Here is a 14979-nt window from a genome sequence, read left to right on the forward strand (position 1 = left end):
GATGTTATTGATACATAAAAATATATATTCTCCAATAAAATGTGTCCTTGCATTTGTCCAATAATATTTGTTATACATTTTGTCTTAATGTTGCTCATTTATGATATTGATGTAATCTTGTATATTACATTTTTAAGTGGGCTCAATCAGAAACGACCTTCAAAGGTATATTTCGGGATTGTGGCCTTCATCTACTTCCCCATTTTTATGTCTCTGTTAGAGGTAGTTAGAGATAGTTTCGCGAACCAATGCTAACTAGCGTTAGCGCAATGACCGCAAGTATATGGGTATCTGCTAGCATGCTAGTAATGCTTCAGTGATACACAGCACCTCCATGTGGATTAAGTTTTACTTCAAGCTCCAGAAATAGATAACTTCATTTGGGGAAACAGTTTTAATTAGTAATAGGATGATCCTTTTTTGCATGAACTGAATTGAAAGACAATACATTTTAACACAGGCGACTCCTGACAACTGCAACGGCTTGGGACTGATGTGAAAACATGCATTTAAAAAGAGAATGCGCTTATCATAAGCAATTACAAAGAATGTCACTGAAATGGGACTGGACAAACACTGTTGTGCACTTAAAACAGAGTTTTCACTCACATTGCACTTATCAGGAATCGACTTTGAATCATTACTTCCATAAAGACTCAAACAATATCCTGAATGAGCAGCATTAGGTCAACATTTATGACAAAAAGACAGATGGAAGGAGATATTTTCTGGAAAGTGTGAACATTTTTAACGTATCAATAACATCAGCCAGACCATTCTCTCATCACCCTGAGAGACATTCCAAAACAAACGACCAGATATTCCTTTTGGTAATAATGTGAAAACATCAACAGACTTTCAACAGCAGACCAGTGAGATTCACATAATACTGCATACTACTGTTTGATCATTACCTCACCCTTCAAATAAAATGAAACTTTATTTACATAAAATATTCTGTAAAAGTAAATTCATCACACATCCATTTATCTTAAGAGAACAGCATGAATGGTCCTGAGGTGCTTCGCTAAGACTGTTGTCCACATCCTGCTTTTTTATTCCCATCTGTTGATAGAATATATTTGTCCTATTTCACTTTCTTTCAGTTTTCATCCTGTTTTCTTTCTTCCTTTGTGGACCTTATCCACGTTTCACTAGATAAGCCTTATGAATGAATATTTTACCACAGACTAAGCAGCTATGTTGTTTCTCTCCTGTGTGAGTCTGTATGTGCACCTTCAGCTGCCCCCTCCGATTAAAGCTTTTCCCCCAGTCACCACAGCTAAATGGTTTCTCTCCTGTGTGAGTCAGTATATGCGTCATTAGGTCCCCCTTCTGAATGAAGCTTTTCCCTCAGTCACCACAGCTAAATGGTTTCTCTCCTGTGTGAATCATCATGTGCCTGAAAAGATTTCCTTTGAAGGTCTTGCCACAAAAGGGGAAGGTGCAGAATTTCTCCATGTGACGGATTTGGACATGGGCCTTCTATTTACAGGTGGAGTTGTTGCTTTATTTGCAGACGCTGGATCTCTTCTTGGCGAGAGTCACATGCCCCTGCAGGTCAGCTTTCAGAGCAAACGTTTCACTACAGTCATGGCAGCCGTCCGTTTTTCTAGACGTGGTGCTGGGTTTGGAACGGTGTTCCCCGATTGATGGGTTGGTGGGTCCTACTGGGTCGCTGCTTACAGCTGAGCTGTGGCTGGAGGCATTGTTTTGTTTATCTGGAGGGTCACAGGAAGTGTCTAGACTCTTCAGACAGGTCACAGTACCTCCTGATCACATTCACTTTTCACACAGGGAGTAGTGAATATGGAGTCTTTGAGATCAAAGAGTCCTTGAAGCTGCTCTTCCTCCTGACTGGTCTTGACTTCCTCCTCTTCCTGTTTAATCTGTGTGGGCTCTAGGTCCTCCTGCCCCAGACAGGGGCTCCACTTCTGCTCACAGTGCTGCTGCTCAGCAGGAACCTCTTTTTCAGAGACAGTGAGAGAGAGCTGCAGGGAGTCTGGAGGGAAGGTGCAGTCTTTAAATATCAGTGTCAATAAAAACAGAAGTCAATGAATTGAAGAAGTAAGCTGAAATTGTAAATCAAAAAATGTTGAACTAGAATCTAAAAATATTTTAAATTACTTATCAATAAACTAAACATAAAAAGCTATTTGTTGGACACACATACTAATTTGTACTATTTTCTACATTGTAGAATAATAGTGAAGACATCAAAACTATGATATAACACATATGGAATCATGTTAAACCAATCAAAATATATTTTAGATTCTTCAAAGTAGCCACCCTTTGCCTTGATGACAGCTTTGCACACTTTTGGTATTCTCTCAACCAGCTTCACCTGGAATCCTTTTCCAACAGTCTTGAAGGGGGTGGGGGCTAAGTAGACCAGAGCCAGCCATTACTGCATTGGTGCCTACGGGAGAGCTAAAAGATTTGTCCGTATATTACAGATTTCCCCCACACACAGTCATGGTAGTACATTTTGGCCTAATTTTATAACAAACCAAATGTGTTCTGCGCATTATGAGCCCAAACTTTTCAGTTCGTAGATTAGGAGAAATGTCACTGTTTGAGGTCTGTGCAATTTCTCAAAGCGCCTGAAGCAGTCTAGGAGAAAGCATGCTAATGCGAGAGGGGGATAGCCCACTTACACAGACCAGAGCATTTACCTTTTTTTTTTAAATGGAAAACGCTGCAACGCGTCATCTAAATACCTTCAGTATTTCTGGCTTCCACCATTTTAAAGTAGTGGGGATTCCTATGGGTTGGGAGCGATCTGCCAATGATCAGAGCATTGTCTTCTTCAAATTGGGTGCAATGGTTTGTTAATGGCTTTAAGCTATATCAAAGCAATCTAGTGGCCACAAATGAATGACACATATAATTTGGTTTCAGGACTCCAACACTGCACGTCGCGGTAAACCATCAACATTAGCTTCAGATTTTTTTCAAACACAAAAGAAAACCCCAATTGACTACATTAAAATCTAGATAGCCTCAATGGTGCTGCTCACGCTGTCACAGACACCATAATGGAACAAATACAACGTTTAGCCGTCTTTCCATCTCTATATTTCGGTACAAACCTATTCTACTTAATTTTATATCCGGTGTAATCCGCAGGAGTCTCCGTAGCAGATCATTCTCCTGATACTACGCTACTGTTTTCACAACTGCCCCGAACACCTCAACAGCAGCCGCCTTTAAACGCTCATTTAAGAACACATGCAGCAACTGTAGTTTAGACATGTTTAGTTGTAGTTTAGTCAACTGTGAGTTGGATATTCAGCTAGCATACTAGCTTCGTAAATGAGGAAAGAATGGTGGTAAATTAACAAACCAGAAAATCAAGTTGGTCTTCTATTTGTATCAGTGAGGGCGAGTCCATTTCCAGTGAGCTGAAAGCTGTGTTTTCAGTTAACTTAGTTTTAGTGGTGTGTCGTTGGCGAACAAAAGGCTCTTTTTGAACGGCTCTTTTTGGTGAACGTCGGGAATCGCATACCGTACTATTAGTCTTTGAGCTCCAGACATCGAGGGGTGGAACAACTGCTGCCTCTCAAAATGAGTTCAGATTTTTTGACGCCAGCCCCCATCAAATTTGCCCAAATCGGTGGAATTCTAAATTGGTGACACGCCACCTTTTGGGGGGTAGGGTAGAGTACAGTCATACAGATTATTGTTTTTTTTTTGAGAAAGATAATACAAAAAAAATGTTAGAGTGGGGTGAGGTCGCAAGAATTTTTTTGGGGAAAAAAAGGGGATCCCAGAAATTCTGGTGGAAAAATGGGGTCGCTGCTGAAAAAGTTTGAATAACACTGGTTTAGACTGAGGGGTTGCCTCCCACAGTTTACCATGAGGGGATTCGATTAAAATGGCCAGGGTTGCATTGGTTATGGCCCGTCACATGATAGTGGTGCCCTGCAAAAATGTCTCTACCCCATGGCAAAATAGAATCGCATGATTTTTTTTAAATAACATTTTCTCTCCAACCCATGGCGAAATGTGTAGAACTGCAGAAAATGTGCTTTCAAACTGCACCTTTTTCTCTATGCCCAAATTGTGTAGACTTGCAGGAAATTAACTTTAAAAGTGAGATTTTTCTCTATGCTGTCAAGAGGGGAGGCCACTAAACATTTGTGCCTGCTTGGTGGGGGGGCCCTCCAACCAAATCTAGCTTCCTCTCTCTTTCTCTCTAGTCTTGAGGCTGGATTATGAGACAGTACAAGTTTACTCGTACTATTAAGACACACTATACTCGCAATCATGACTAGTTGTGTTACTTAGGCCTATGTTTTAGCAATGAATACCATGGCATGCAGACACTTACCATTATTACCAGCCATGTTACAAAATTGTGACATTTTAGGCCATAAGGATGAGGTTTTTCATTATTGCATTATCGTGTAAAATCAACTATACCACATTTAGGTGTTTGGTTGGCATTAACAGTAGAGGCTAAATAATCTATCTTTTTAATCTTAACAATTGCCATTACTTCACATTGTGGTTTAGAATAGATTCTTATACACCCACAAACTATAAGGCTACACCTGAATGCTTAAAGTAATGTCTCCATCAACACATATAATCTACCAATATAGCTACTACCCATCCCATACCATCATAGTATTAGGTATTGGGAAGGTGCTGGCTCATTTGTTTTGCCCCCTGCTACATATGGCTATATCGGTCCGCTACATTCTAAAAGGAAAAGGTTCCTGGAGTATCCTTAAGGGGTTCTTCAAATTGAAACTGTGGGGGAACCCCTATAAGGTCTTCAAAGAACCCCTTTTAATGGATCCTCTAATAACCTTTTGAAGAACCGTTTGGGGTACATTTTTGAACTACCCGCCCCCTTCCCGTTATTATTATTCTTATTAATAATAATACGCTTAACAATAACACAATATTTTTGATCTCAGTGTTTATTATGATTTCAGTGGCAAAGCAGAATAAAAATTTTTTCGAAATATGAGGTAAACTCACAGCAGAACCCCAAGTCCAATGGGTATATCCTCTGGCGTGTTGTTGTTAATGTGTTGATGTTCTCCAGAATGATTTTGCAGTGCATGGTGCTCAAACAGGTTTCCTGTTATATTGATCAGAGGTGTAGGGAGGGTGAAAAAGAGTAATTATACAGATGATTAACAAAACATGCACACGACAGTATTCATACCTGTTTTTGTGGTGAATGTGAATGAAAAAAGCTGTTTTGTTAATGGTTTTCATACATATACCTTGTCCATAATGTAGAGGCCTATGGTATATTTGTTGACAAGGTAAGGAAGGAAGATGGTAAATGGGATCTGCATAACATTCCAATACCAATTGACATACCTTTGTTGATTCAGATCCATTGAATTGTGTCCATTTTCTGTTTTCGAAAGATTTGCACAAATATGAAAAGATAGATGTTATCATCATAAAACAGTATAAATTTAGATCATGCAACACTCTAAAAATGAGGGGTTCAACAAGGGTTCTTCTAAGACTCTCAAAGTTATTCGAAGAACCTTAGGTTTCTTGGCACTGAAAATGGCTCCCAAAGGTTCTTCCGAGAACCCCATAGGAGGTGTGGGTGCTGCAGCACCCCTCCCGTGATTGTGTGGGACAGCCTTGCATGTTGGTCCTTTGTATCCACGTCGTGCAGCCAAACAATCATGTCCCAAATTTTAGCAACAAATTCAAACACCAATCATTTCCAAAAAAAGTTGATCTGTCCCGTGTTTCAGTCAGTCATTCCAGACTGTCTTTTTGCAGCATAGAGGAAGAGGGGAAGCGAGAGGTTTTATATATATAAAAATAAAAAATATACATACACACACACACACACACACACACACACGATTAAATCAATATCATAAATGAAGAGAATTAATACAAGATGTATCAAAAATAATATTGGACAAATGCAAGGATACATTTTCTGGAAGTATCCATTTTTTTATGTATCAATAGCATCAGTCAGACTATTCTGGAGACATTCCAAAACAAACTAGCAGGAATTCCAGTTTATAAAAGACATGAAAACATCAAGAGACTAAACAGCAGACCTGTGAGTTGAACTACTCTGTACTGTTCGATCAAATCAAACTTTTTTGTCATGAATTTACTTTTTTGTAAAACGTTCTATGAACATCTATTTATCTGAAACCCAGAGAATGAATGATCCAGTGTTGTCCATCTTCTAAAAAAATGCCTTTGTCCTAATTTGATTCCTCTTTGTGTTTTCATTCGGTTTTCTTTATTAGTTTCTTTATTTGTGGACGTTCTCTCCTGTGTGAGTCAGTATGTGCAAGTTCAGGTTCCCCTTCCGATTGAAGCTTTTCCCACAGCCTCTACAGCTAAATGGTTTCTCTCCTGTGTGAGTCAGTACATGCCTCCTTAGGTCCCCCTTCTGAATGAAACTTTTCCCACAGTCACCACAGCTAAATGGTTTCTCTCCTGTGTGAATCCTCATATGTCTGGACAGATGTCCTTTGAGTTTGAAGGTCTTTCCACAAAAGGGGCAGGTGCAGGGTCTCTCCACATGACAGAGTCTGACATGGGCCTTCAATTTACAGGTGGAGTTGTAGCGTTTTTGGCAGAGGCGGCATTCACTGGGTCTCTTCTTAGTGAGAGTCACATGCCCCTGCAGGTCAGCTTTCAGAGCAAACGTTTCACCACAGTCACAGCAGCGGTGAGTTTTTCTAGACGTGGTGCTGGGTTTGGAACAGTGTTCCCTCATTGTTGGGTTGTAATCCAATGGTGGGCTGGGATGCAATGGTGACAGCAGCCTAAGTCCTACTGGGTCACTGCTTACAGATGTGCTGTGGCTGTAGGCATAGTTTTGATTATCTGGAGGGTCACAGGGAATGTCGAGACCCTTTAGGTGGGTAACAGTGTCAAAATGTGGGAGATCCACTGGTTTAGAGTTACTGTCTCTGTTCTCCACCGTCTGGGTTTGGGGAAGAGTAAAGGACTGAAGTGGGTTTTCCTGATCACATTTGCTTTTCACACAAAGAGGAGGGAATTTGAAAACTATGATATCAGCCTCCTGCCCTTGAAGCTGCTCTTCCTCCTGACAGGTCCAGAGTTCCTCCTGTTCCTCTTTAATTTGTGTGGGTTCTAGGTCCTCCTGCTGCAGACTGGTTCTCCACTCCTGCTCACAGTGCTGCTGCTCAGGGGGAACCTCGTCTTCAGTGACAGCAACAGATAACCGAAGGGACTCTGGAGGGAAGGCGAAGAGGAGCAGAGATGATCTATACCATACAATTAAAAACACTTCATCTCTATAAGATATACAGTACCAGTCAACAGTTTGGACACACCTACTCATTCAAGGGTTTTTCTTTATTTTGACTATTTTCTACATTGTAGAATAATAGTGAAGACATCAAAACTATAAAATAACACATATGGAATCATGTAGTAACCAGAAAAGTGTTAAACCAATCAAAATATATTTTATATTTGAGATTCTTCAAATAGCCACCCTTTGCCTTGACAACTTTGCACACTCTTGGCATTCTCTCAACCAGCTTCATGAGGTAGTCACCTGGAATGCATTTCAATTAACAGGTGTGCCTGTTAAATTTGTGGAATTTCTTTCCTTCTTAATGCATTTGAGCCAATCAGTTGTGTTGTGACAAGGTAAGGGTGGTATACAGAAGATAGCCCTATTTGGTAAAAGACCAAGTCCAAATTATGGCAAGAACAGGTCAAATAAGCAAAGAGAAATGACAGTCCATCATTAATTTAAGACATAAAGGTCAGTCAATCCAGGAAATGTCAAGAACTTTGAAAGTTTCATCAAATGCAGTCGCAAAAACCGTCGAGCGCTATGATGAAACTGGCTCTAATGAGGACCGCCACAGGAAAGGAAGACCCAGAGTTACCTCTGCTGCAGAGGATAAGTTCATTAGAGATAATTGCACCTCAGAAATTGCAGCCCAAATGCTTCAGAGTTCAAGTAACAGACACATCCCAACATCAACTGTTCAGAGGAGACTGTGTGAATCAGGCCTTCATAGTCGAATTGCTGCAAAAAAAACACTACTAAAAGGACACCAATAAGAAGAAGACTTGCTTGGGCCAAGAAACATGAGCAATGGACTTTAGACCAGTGGAAACTGTCCTTTGGTCTGATAAGTCCAAATTTGAGATTTTTGGTTCCAAACGCCATGTCTTTGTGAGACGCAGAGTAGGTGGACCGATTATCTCGGCATTATCTGGTTCCCACCGTGAAGCATGGAGGAGGTGGTGTGATGGTGCTTTGCTGGTGACACGGTCAGTGATTTATTTAGAATTCAATGCACACTTAACCAGCATGGCTACCAGAGCATTCTGCAGCGATACGCCATCCCATCTGGTTTGTGCTTAGTGGGACTATCATTTGATTTTCAACAGGACAATGACCCAAAACACACCCTCAGGCTGTGTAAGGGCTATATGACCAAGAAGGAGAGTGATGGAGTGCTGCTGTAACAGTGTAGGTTCCGTCCCCCTCTTCGCCCCAACCCGGGCTCGAACCAGGGACCCTTGCACACATCAACAACTGACACCCCACGAAGCATCGTTACCCATCGCGCCACAAAAGCCACGGCCCTTGCAACACAAGGGGAAACCCTACTTCAAGTCTCAGAGCGAGTGACGTCACTGATTGAAACGCTATTAGCGCGCACCACCGCTAACTAACTAGCCATTTCACATCGGTTACACTGCATCAGATGACCTGGCCTCCACAATCACCCAACCTCAACCCAATTGAGATGGTTTGGGATGAGTTGGACCGCAGAGTGAAGGAAAAGCAGCCAACAAGTGCTCAGCATATGTGGGAACTCCAAGACTTTTGGAAAAGCATTCCTCGTGAAGCTGGTTGAGAGAATGCCAAGAGTGTGCAACGCTGTCATCAAGGCTAAGAGTGGCTACTCTGAAGAATCTCAAATATATTTTGATTTGTTTAACACTTTTTTGGTTACTAAATGATTCCATATGTGTTATTTCTTAGTTTTGATGTCTTCACTATTATTCTACAATGTAGAAAATCGTAAAAATAATGAAAAACCCATGAATGAGTAGGTGTGTCCAAACTTTTGACTGGTACTGTATATAACCAACTTTTAGACATGCCGGTGTACGCATACCGAGCTATATGCTATTTCAATAAGCTTTTCATGACAAACGTTTTCATCGTGCACGATAAACGTTACATTGAACTATTTAAAAAAGTATTAAATGGTGATCCCTGTTAGCCTAAACAACTTAGCTGTTCATAAAACATTATTGTAGCTAGATATTTATAGATCTACATACGAACCTTTTCTACATAGGTTTATGTCCGGTGTAATCCGCAGCAGGCTCCGTAGCCGATCATTCTCTTCCTGGTACTCGACTACCGTTTTCTCAACTGCCCCGAAAATCTCCACAGCAGCCGCAGTTAAACGTTCATTTAAGAACACGCGCAACATCTGCAATGTAGACATTTTCAGGCGACTGAGAGGTGAGTATTCAACTAGTATGGCAAATACACTGATAACTAACCCCTATAATATGTGGTATGGCTTTGTCCACAAACAAAACAAACCCTCTCCCAGTTTTACTTCCGTATTGTCTTCTTCTGTTTGTATCAGTCGGCGGTGAGCCCGTAAACACATCACACCACCCCCATGTGGATGGATGTTTACTAGAAGGTACACAGACAGAGTTTCCAGTCTTTGGTTCAGACCAGTAATAATGGAAAGAGAGAAATTACAAATGGGGAAGCAGTTATAATAACTAATATGGTCATCTATGATCATTTATTGCATGAACTGAAAGACAACACATTGTAACACAGGCAACGTCTGGCAACTGTAATGGCTTGGGAGGGACTGATGTGATAGTGTGTGCAATAAACCAGAGAATGCAGTTATCATGAACAATTATAAAGAATGTTATTGAAAAATCACTGTAATGCACTTAAAACAGAGTTTGCACTTATTCAAAGTGCACTTATCAGGAGTGAAGTGTATATCATTACTTTCCAAACAATTCTAACAAAATCATGAATAAGCTGCATTACAGTTTTTCCCAATTGTTAACACAGTAAAATTGGAACATGAAATGCTATCACAGAAACCCAAAACTCATGTACCAAATCCCTAAACCAAGTATGCAAAATTGCAAGCACAATTCGTTCTTTACACTCAGTTTTCAATTCTATATCACACTTTTTGCAAAACACTACACACAGTTCTCTACATTAGGCACAACATTCAAAATGAAAATCTCTTTAGTCCCTTTGGAAAGCAACGCCAATCACAATGTCAAGCTCTATACACCAATTGGCAACACCCACTCCTCACAGGTATAAACACTAGTTGCTGAATTGTTTGCTTAGAAATCAGAGCTTTAGCACTATAAAAAGGCCACAGATGAGCTCTCCTGTTTTGGAGGAAAATGGAAGTCAATGGTGAAGCAAGAGCTAGAGGTGAAGGAGTGAGAGGAAGGACAGGATGAGGAAGGACAGTTGTTTCAGATGAGATCAGGGCCACATTGGTTGACCATGTGCTCAACCATGGATGGAGTATGAGGGAGGCTGGGCAGAGAGTTCAGCCCAACCTGAGCTGCTACACGGTTGCATCTATCATCCTTACATTCAGAAATGACAACCGGTAAGTTACCTACCATCTACACTATGCTCTTTATGTATGTATACTGCAGTCCGACATACAGTATCTCACAAAAGTGAGTACACCCCTCACATTTTAAATATTTGAGTATCTTTTCATGTGACAACACTGAAGAAATGACACTTTGCTACAATGTAAAGTAGTGAGTGTACAGCTTGTATAACAGTGTACATTTGCTGTCCCCTCAAAATAACACAACACACAGCCATTAATAAAAGTGAGTACACCCCTAAGTGAAAATATCCAAATTGGGCCCAAAGTGTCAATATTTTGTGTGGCCACCATCATTTTCCACTTAACCCTCTTGGGCATGGAGTTCACCAGAGCTTCACAGGTTGCCACTGGAGTCCTCTTCCACTCCTCCACGACGACATCACGGAGCTGGTGGATGTTAGAGACCTTGCACTCCTCCACCTTCCGTTTGAGGATGCCCCACAGATGCTCAATAGGGTTTAGGTCTGGAGACATGCTTGGCCAGTCCATCACCTTTACCCTCAGCTTCTTTAGCAAGGCAGTGGTCGTCTTGGAGGTGTGTTTGGGGTCGTTATCATGTTGGAATACTGCCCTGTGGCCCAGTCTCCGAAGGGAGGGGATCATGCTCTGCTTCAGTATGTCACAGTACATGTTGGCATTCATGGTTCCCTCAATGAACTGTAGCTCCCCAGTGCTGGCAGCACTCATGCAGCCCCAGACCATGACACTCCCACCACCATGCTTGACTGTAAGCAAGACACACTTGTCTTTGTACTCCTCACCTGGTTGCCGCCACACACGCTTGACACCATCTGAACCAAATAAGTTTATCTTGGTCTCATCAGACCACAGGACATGGTTCCAGTAATCCACGTCCTTAGTCTGCTTGTCTTCAGCAAACTGTTTGCGGGCTTTCTTGTGCATCATCTTTAGAAGAGGCTTCCTTCTGGGACGACAGCCATGCAGACCAATTTGATGCAGTGTGCGGCGTATGGTCTGAGCACTGACAGGCTGACCCCCCCACCCCTTCAACCTCTGCAGCAATGCTGGCAGCACTCATACGTCTATTTCCCAAAGACAACCTCTGGATATGACACTGAGCACGTGCACTCAACTTCTTTGGTCGACCATGGCGAGGCCTGTTCTGAGTGGAACTTGTCCTGTTAAACCGCTGTATGGTCTTGGCCACCGTGCTGCAGCTCAGTTTCAGGGTCTTGGCAATATTCTTATAGCCCAGGCCATCTTTATGTAGAGCAACAACTATTTTTTTCAGATCCTCAGAGAGTTCTTTGCCATGAGGTGCCATGTTGAACTTCCAGTGACCAGTCAGTGTGAGGGAGTGTGAGAGCGATGACACCAAATTTACCACACCTGCTCCCCATTCACACCTGAGACCTTGTAACACTAACGAGTCACATGACACCGGGGAGGGAAAATGGCTAATTGGGCCCAATTTGGACATTTTCACTTAGGGGTGTACTCACTTTTGTTGCCAGCGGTTAAGACATTAATGGCTGTTTGAGTTATTTTGAGGGGACAGCAGATTTACACTGTTATACAAGCTGTACACTCACTACTTTACATTGTAGCAAAGTGTCATTTCTTCAGTGTTGTCACATGAAAAGATATATACTCAAATATTTACAAAAATGTGAGGGGTGTACTCACTTTTGTGAGATACTGTATCAGTAGGCCTATGTTACTCAGTGATTGTTGGCCAATGTTACAGAAATGTCTTTTCATATGGAAAGAAAATAGATTATTTTAGCATACTGTAACAAATCATATCATATTTGTGGATCTTCTGCAGAACTGAGAGTTGGCCAGGCCATGGTGGAAGACACCGGCTGTTCACACCGGAACAGGAGACCGCTATTGTGAACATGGTGGTGGCAAACAATACCATTAGACTACGAGAAATCCAGAACCACATAATTGCAGACAACACAATACTCAATAACATTCACCAGGTGGGCTTGTCTACATTGGACCGTGTATTACAGCGCAACCGAATCCGGATGAAACAGGTCTACAGGGTGCCATTTGAGCGAAACTCAGAGACGGTTAAAGAACAGCATTATGAATATGTGCAAGTAAGTACTATACTGTGAATTTACTATCATATCAGCACTGTATAGACACATTACAGTACTGTAATCCAGTGTATTGTGCCTCACCTTATTGACTGCTCTAGGTCTACTAGGTCTATGTCACATATTGTCTTGTCTGTTTCAGAGTCTTGGAGCTGGATGCCGCTGCAATTCAGCACGTTTATATTTACATTGATGAGGCTAGCTTCAACCTAGCCAAAAGACAGGGACGGAACATTATTGGCCACCGTGCCATTGTGAATGTCCCTGGACAGCGTGGAGGGAATATCACCATGTGCACAGCCGTTAGCCAGCAAGGCATCCTCCATCACCATGCCAACCTTGGTCCCTACAACACTGCCCTTCTCATCACATTCCTGGACACACTACATGGCATCCTCATTCCAGCCGAGCAAAGGGCTGGACCAGAGCAGCCCAGCTATGTTGTCATCTGGTACAACATGAGTTTCCACCGGGCTGCTCTGGTTCATTGACCACCCACAATTTATTGTTCTATACCTCCCATCATATTCCCCATTCCTAAACCCAATTGGAGAGATTTTTCGGCATGGCGTCGATGTACAGCTATTTTCAGGTCCCTCCAGAGATGTTCGATCGGGTTCAAGTCCGGGTTCTGGCTTGGCCACTCAAAGACATTCAGAGGCTTGCCCCGAAGCCACTCCTGCGTTGTCTTGGCTGTGTGCTTAAGACATTGTCCTGTTGGAAGATGAACCTTCCGGTCCCTTATTATAATTCAAAAAGTGTTCCCATATCATACTAAATTTCCCTTTCCTCTCCTGAAATTTTGAGAGAATGCCAAGAGTGTGCAATGCTGTCATCAGTGCAAAGAGTGGCTATTTGAAGAATCTCAAATATAAAACATATTTTGATTTGTTTAACACTTTTTTGGTTACTACATGATTCCATATGTGTTATTTTATAGTTTGGATGTCTTCACTATTATTCTACAATGTAGAAAATAGTCAAAATAAAGAAAAACCCTTGAATGAGTAGGTGTTCTAAAACTTTTGGTCAATGGTGTATATCCCCTAATAAGCACAGCTGTGGGGACTCTGAGGTAGGCTGTCCCACCCATTCTTCAAGCTTTTTAAAAACCTCTTTCCAAAACGTGAGCACCATGGGACATCCCCATATAGCATGCAGAAAGGTACCTACTTCACCCTTGCATTTCCAGCATAAATTATTTAACAATAAACCCATTTTATATAATCTAACTGGGGTCCAGTAGTACCTATGAACAATCTTATGTGTAAACGTACCCCTTATATCCCTGGTACACCACCCTACATTGTAAACTATATTTTTCCATACATCCTCCTCAATGTCACAATTAAGATTCCTCTGCCAAATCAACCTTACATTCTCATAATTTCCATATTGTGCATATGAGACTCTTTTATAAAACACTGAAGCAAAGTGTGATATTCCTGGTAACAATTGTGTTCTAACAAGTTTCCATCTCTCTGGAGGTTAATACTTATAAGAGACCCCATGCAGCTCCTTAGTTGTAAGTATTTCCAGAAATCTCCCTTATCTGGCAAATTACATTTATCCTTCAGGTCCTGATAGGACATACGCACTCCTTTCTCATATATATCAGCAACATGTTGTGTGGGTTTTTTGCTGCAGGGGGGACTGGTGCACTTCACAAAATAGATGGCATCATGAGGCAGGAAAATTATGTGGATATATTGAAGCAACATCTCAAGACATCAGTCAGGAAGTTAAAGCTTGGTCGCAAATGGGTCTTCCAAATGGACAATGACCCCAAGCATACTTCCAAAGCATATGACAAAATGGCTTAAAGACAACAAAGTCAAGGTGTTGGAGTGGCCATCACAAAGCCTTGACCTCAATCCAATAGAAAATTTGTGGGCAGAACTGAAAAGGCGTGTGCGAGCAAGGAGGCCGACAAACCTGACTCAGTTACACCAGCTCTGTGAGGAGGAATGGGCCAGAATTCACCCAACTTGTTGTGGGAAGCTTGTGGAAGGCTACCCGACACGTTTGACCCAAGTTAAACAATTGAAAGGCAATGCTACCAAATTCTAATTGAGTGTATGTAAACTTCTGACCCACTGGGAATGTGATGAAATAAATAAAAGCTGAAATGAATAATTCTCTCTGCTATTATTCCGACATTTCACTTTGTTAAAATTAAGTGGTGATCCTAACTGACCTAAAACAGGGAATTTTTACTTGGATTAAATGTCAGGAATTGTGAAAGCTGAGTT

The 14979-nt window shown here is 41.6% G+C and overlaps 1 protein-coding gene and 1 long non-coding RNA gene across 2 annotated transcripts; one reads left to right on the forward strand and one right to left on the reverse strand.

Moving 5' to 3' along the window:
* Positions 1-4916: 4916 nt before the first annotated feature.
* On the reverse strand, positions 4917-9595 carry LOC106588359 (uncharacterized). The gene is made up of 2 exons (XM_014177262.3): positions 9308-9595; positions 4917-7218 (listed from the first exon to the last, which is right to left on the reverse strand). Exons 1-2 carry the CDS (start codon positions 9471-9473, stop codon positions 6266-6268), a joined length of 1119 nt encoding a protein of 372 aa, XP_014032737.3. The 5' UTR covers positions 9474-9595; the 3' UTR covers positions 4917-6265.
* Positions 9596-12243: 2648 nt separating this feature from the next.
* On the forward strand, positions 12244-13731 carry LOC145864333 (uncharacterized). Its single transcript, XR_014382895.1, has 2 exons — positions 12244-12727; positions 12870-13731. It is a non-coding gene; the product is annotated as an uncharacterized LOC145864333 (long non-coding RNA).
* Positions 13732-14979: the final 1248 nt, after the last annotated feature.

This window comes from Salmo salar, chromosome 02 (genome assembly GCF_965601325.2).
Source record: "Salmo salar chromosome 02, fSalSal1, whole genome shotgun sequence".
In the NCBI taxonomy this organism is placed as follows: Eukaryota; Metazoa; Chordata; class Actinopteri; order Salmoniformes; family Salmonidae; genus Salmo; species Salmo salar.

What these genes read in the sequence shown, in the direction of transcription:
- LOC106588359 (XM_014177262.3), bottom strand. Translation starts at nt 9,473, where the DNA reads ATGTCTACATTGCAGATGTTGCGCGTGTTCTTAAATGAACGTTTAACT. An exon ending in CATAAACCTATGTAGAAAAG is followed by an intron (nt 7,219 to 9,307) that starts GTTCGTATGTAG and finishes CCTTCCCTCCAG; the next exon opens with AGTCCCTTCGGTTATCTGTT.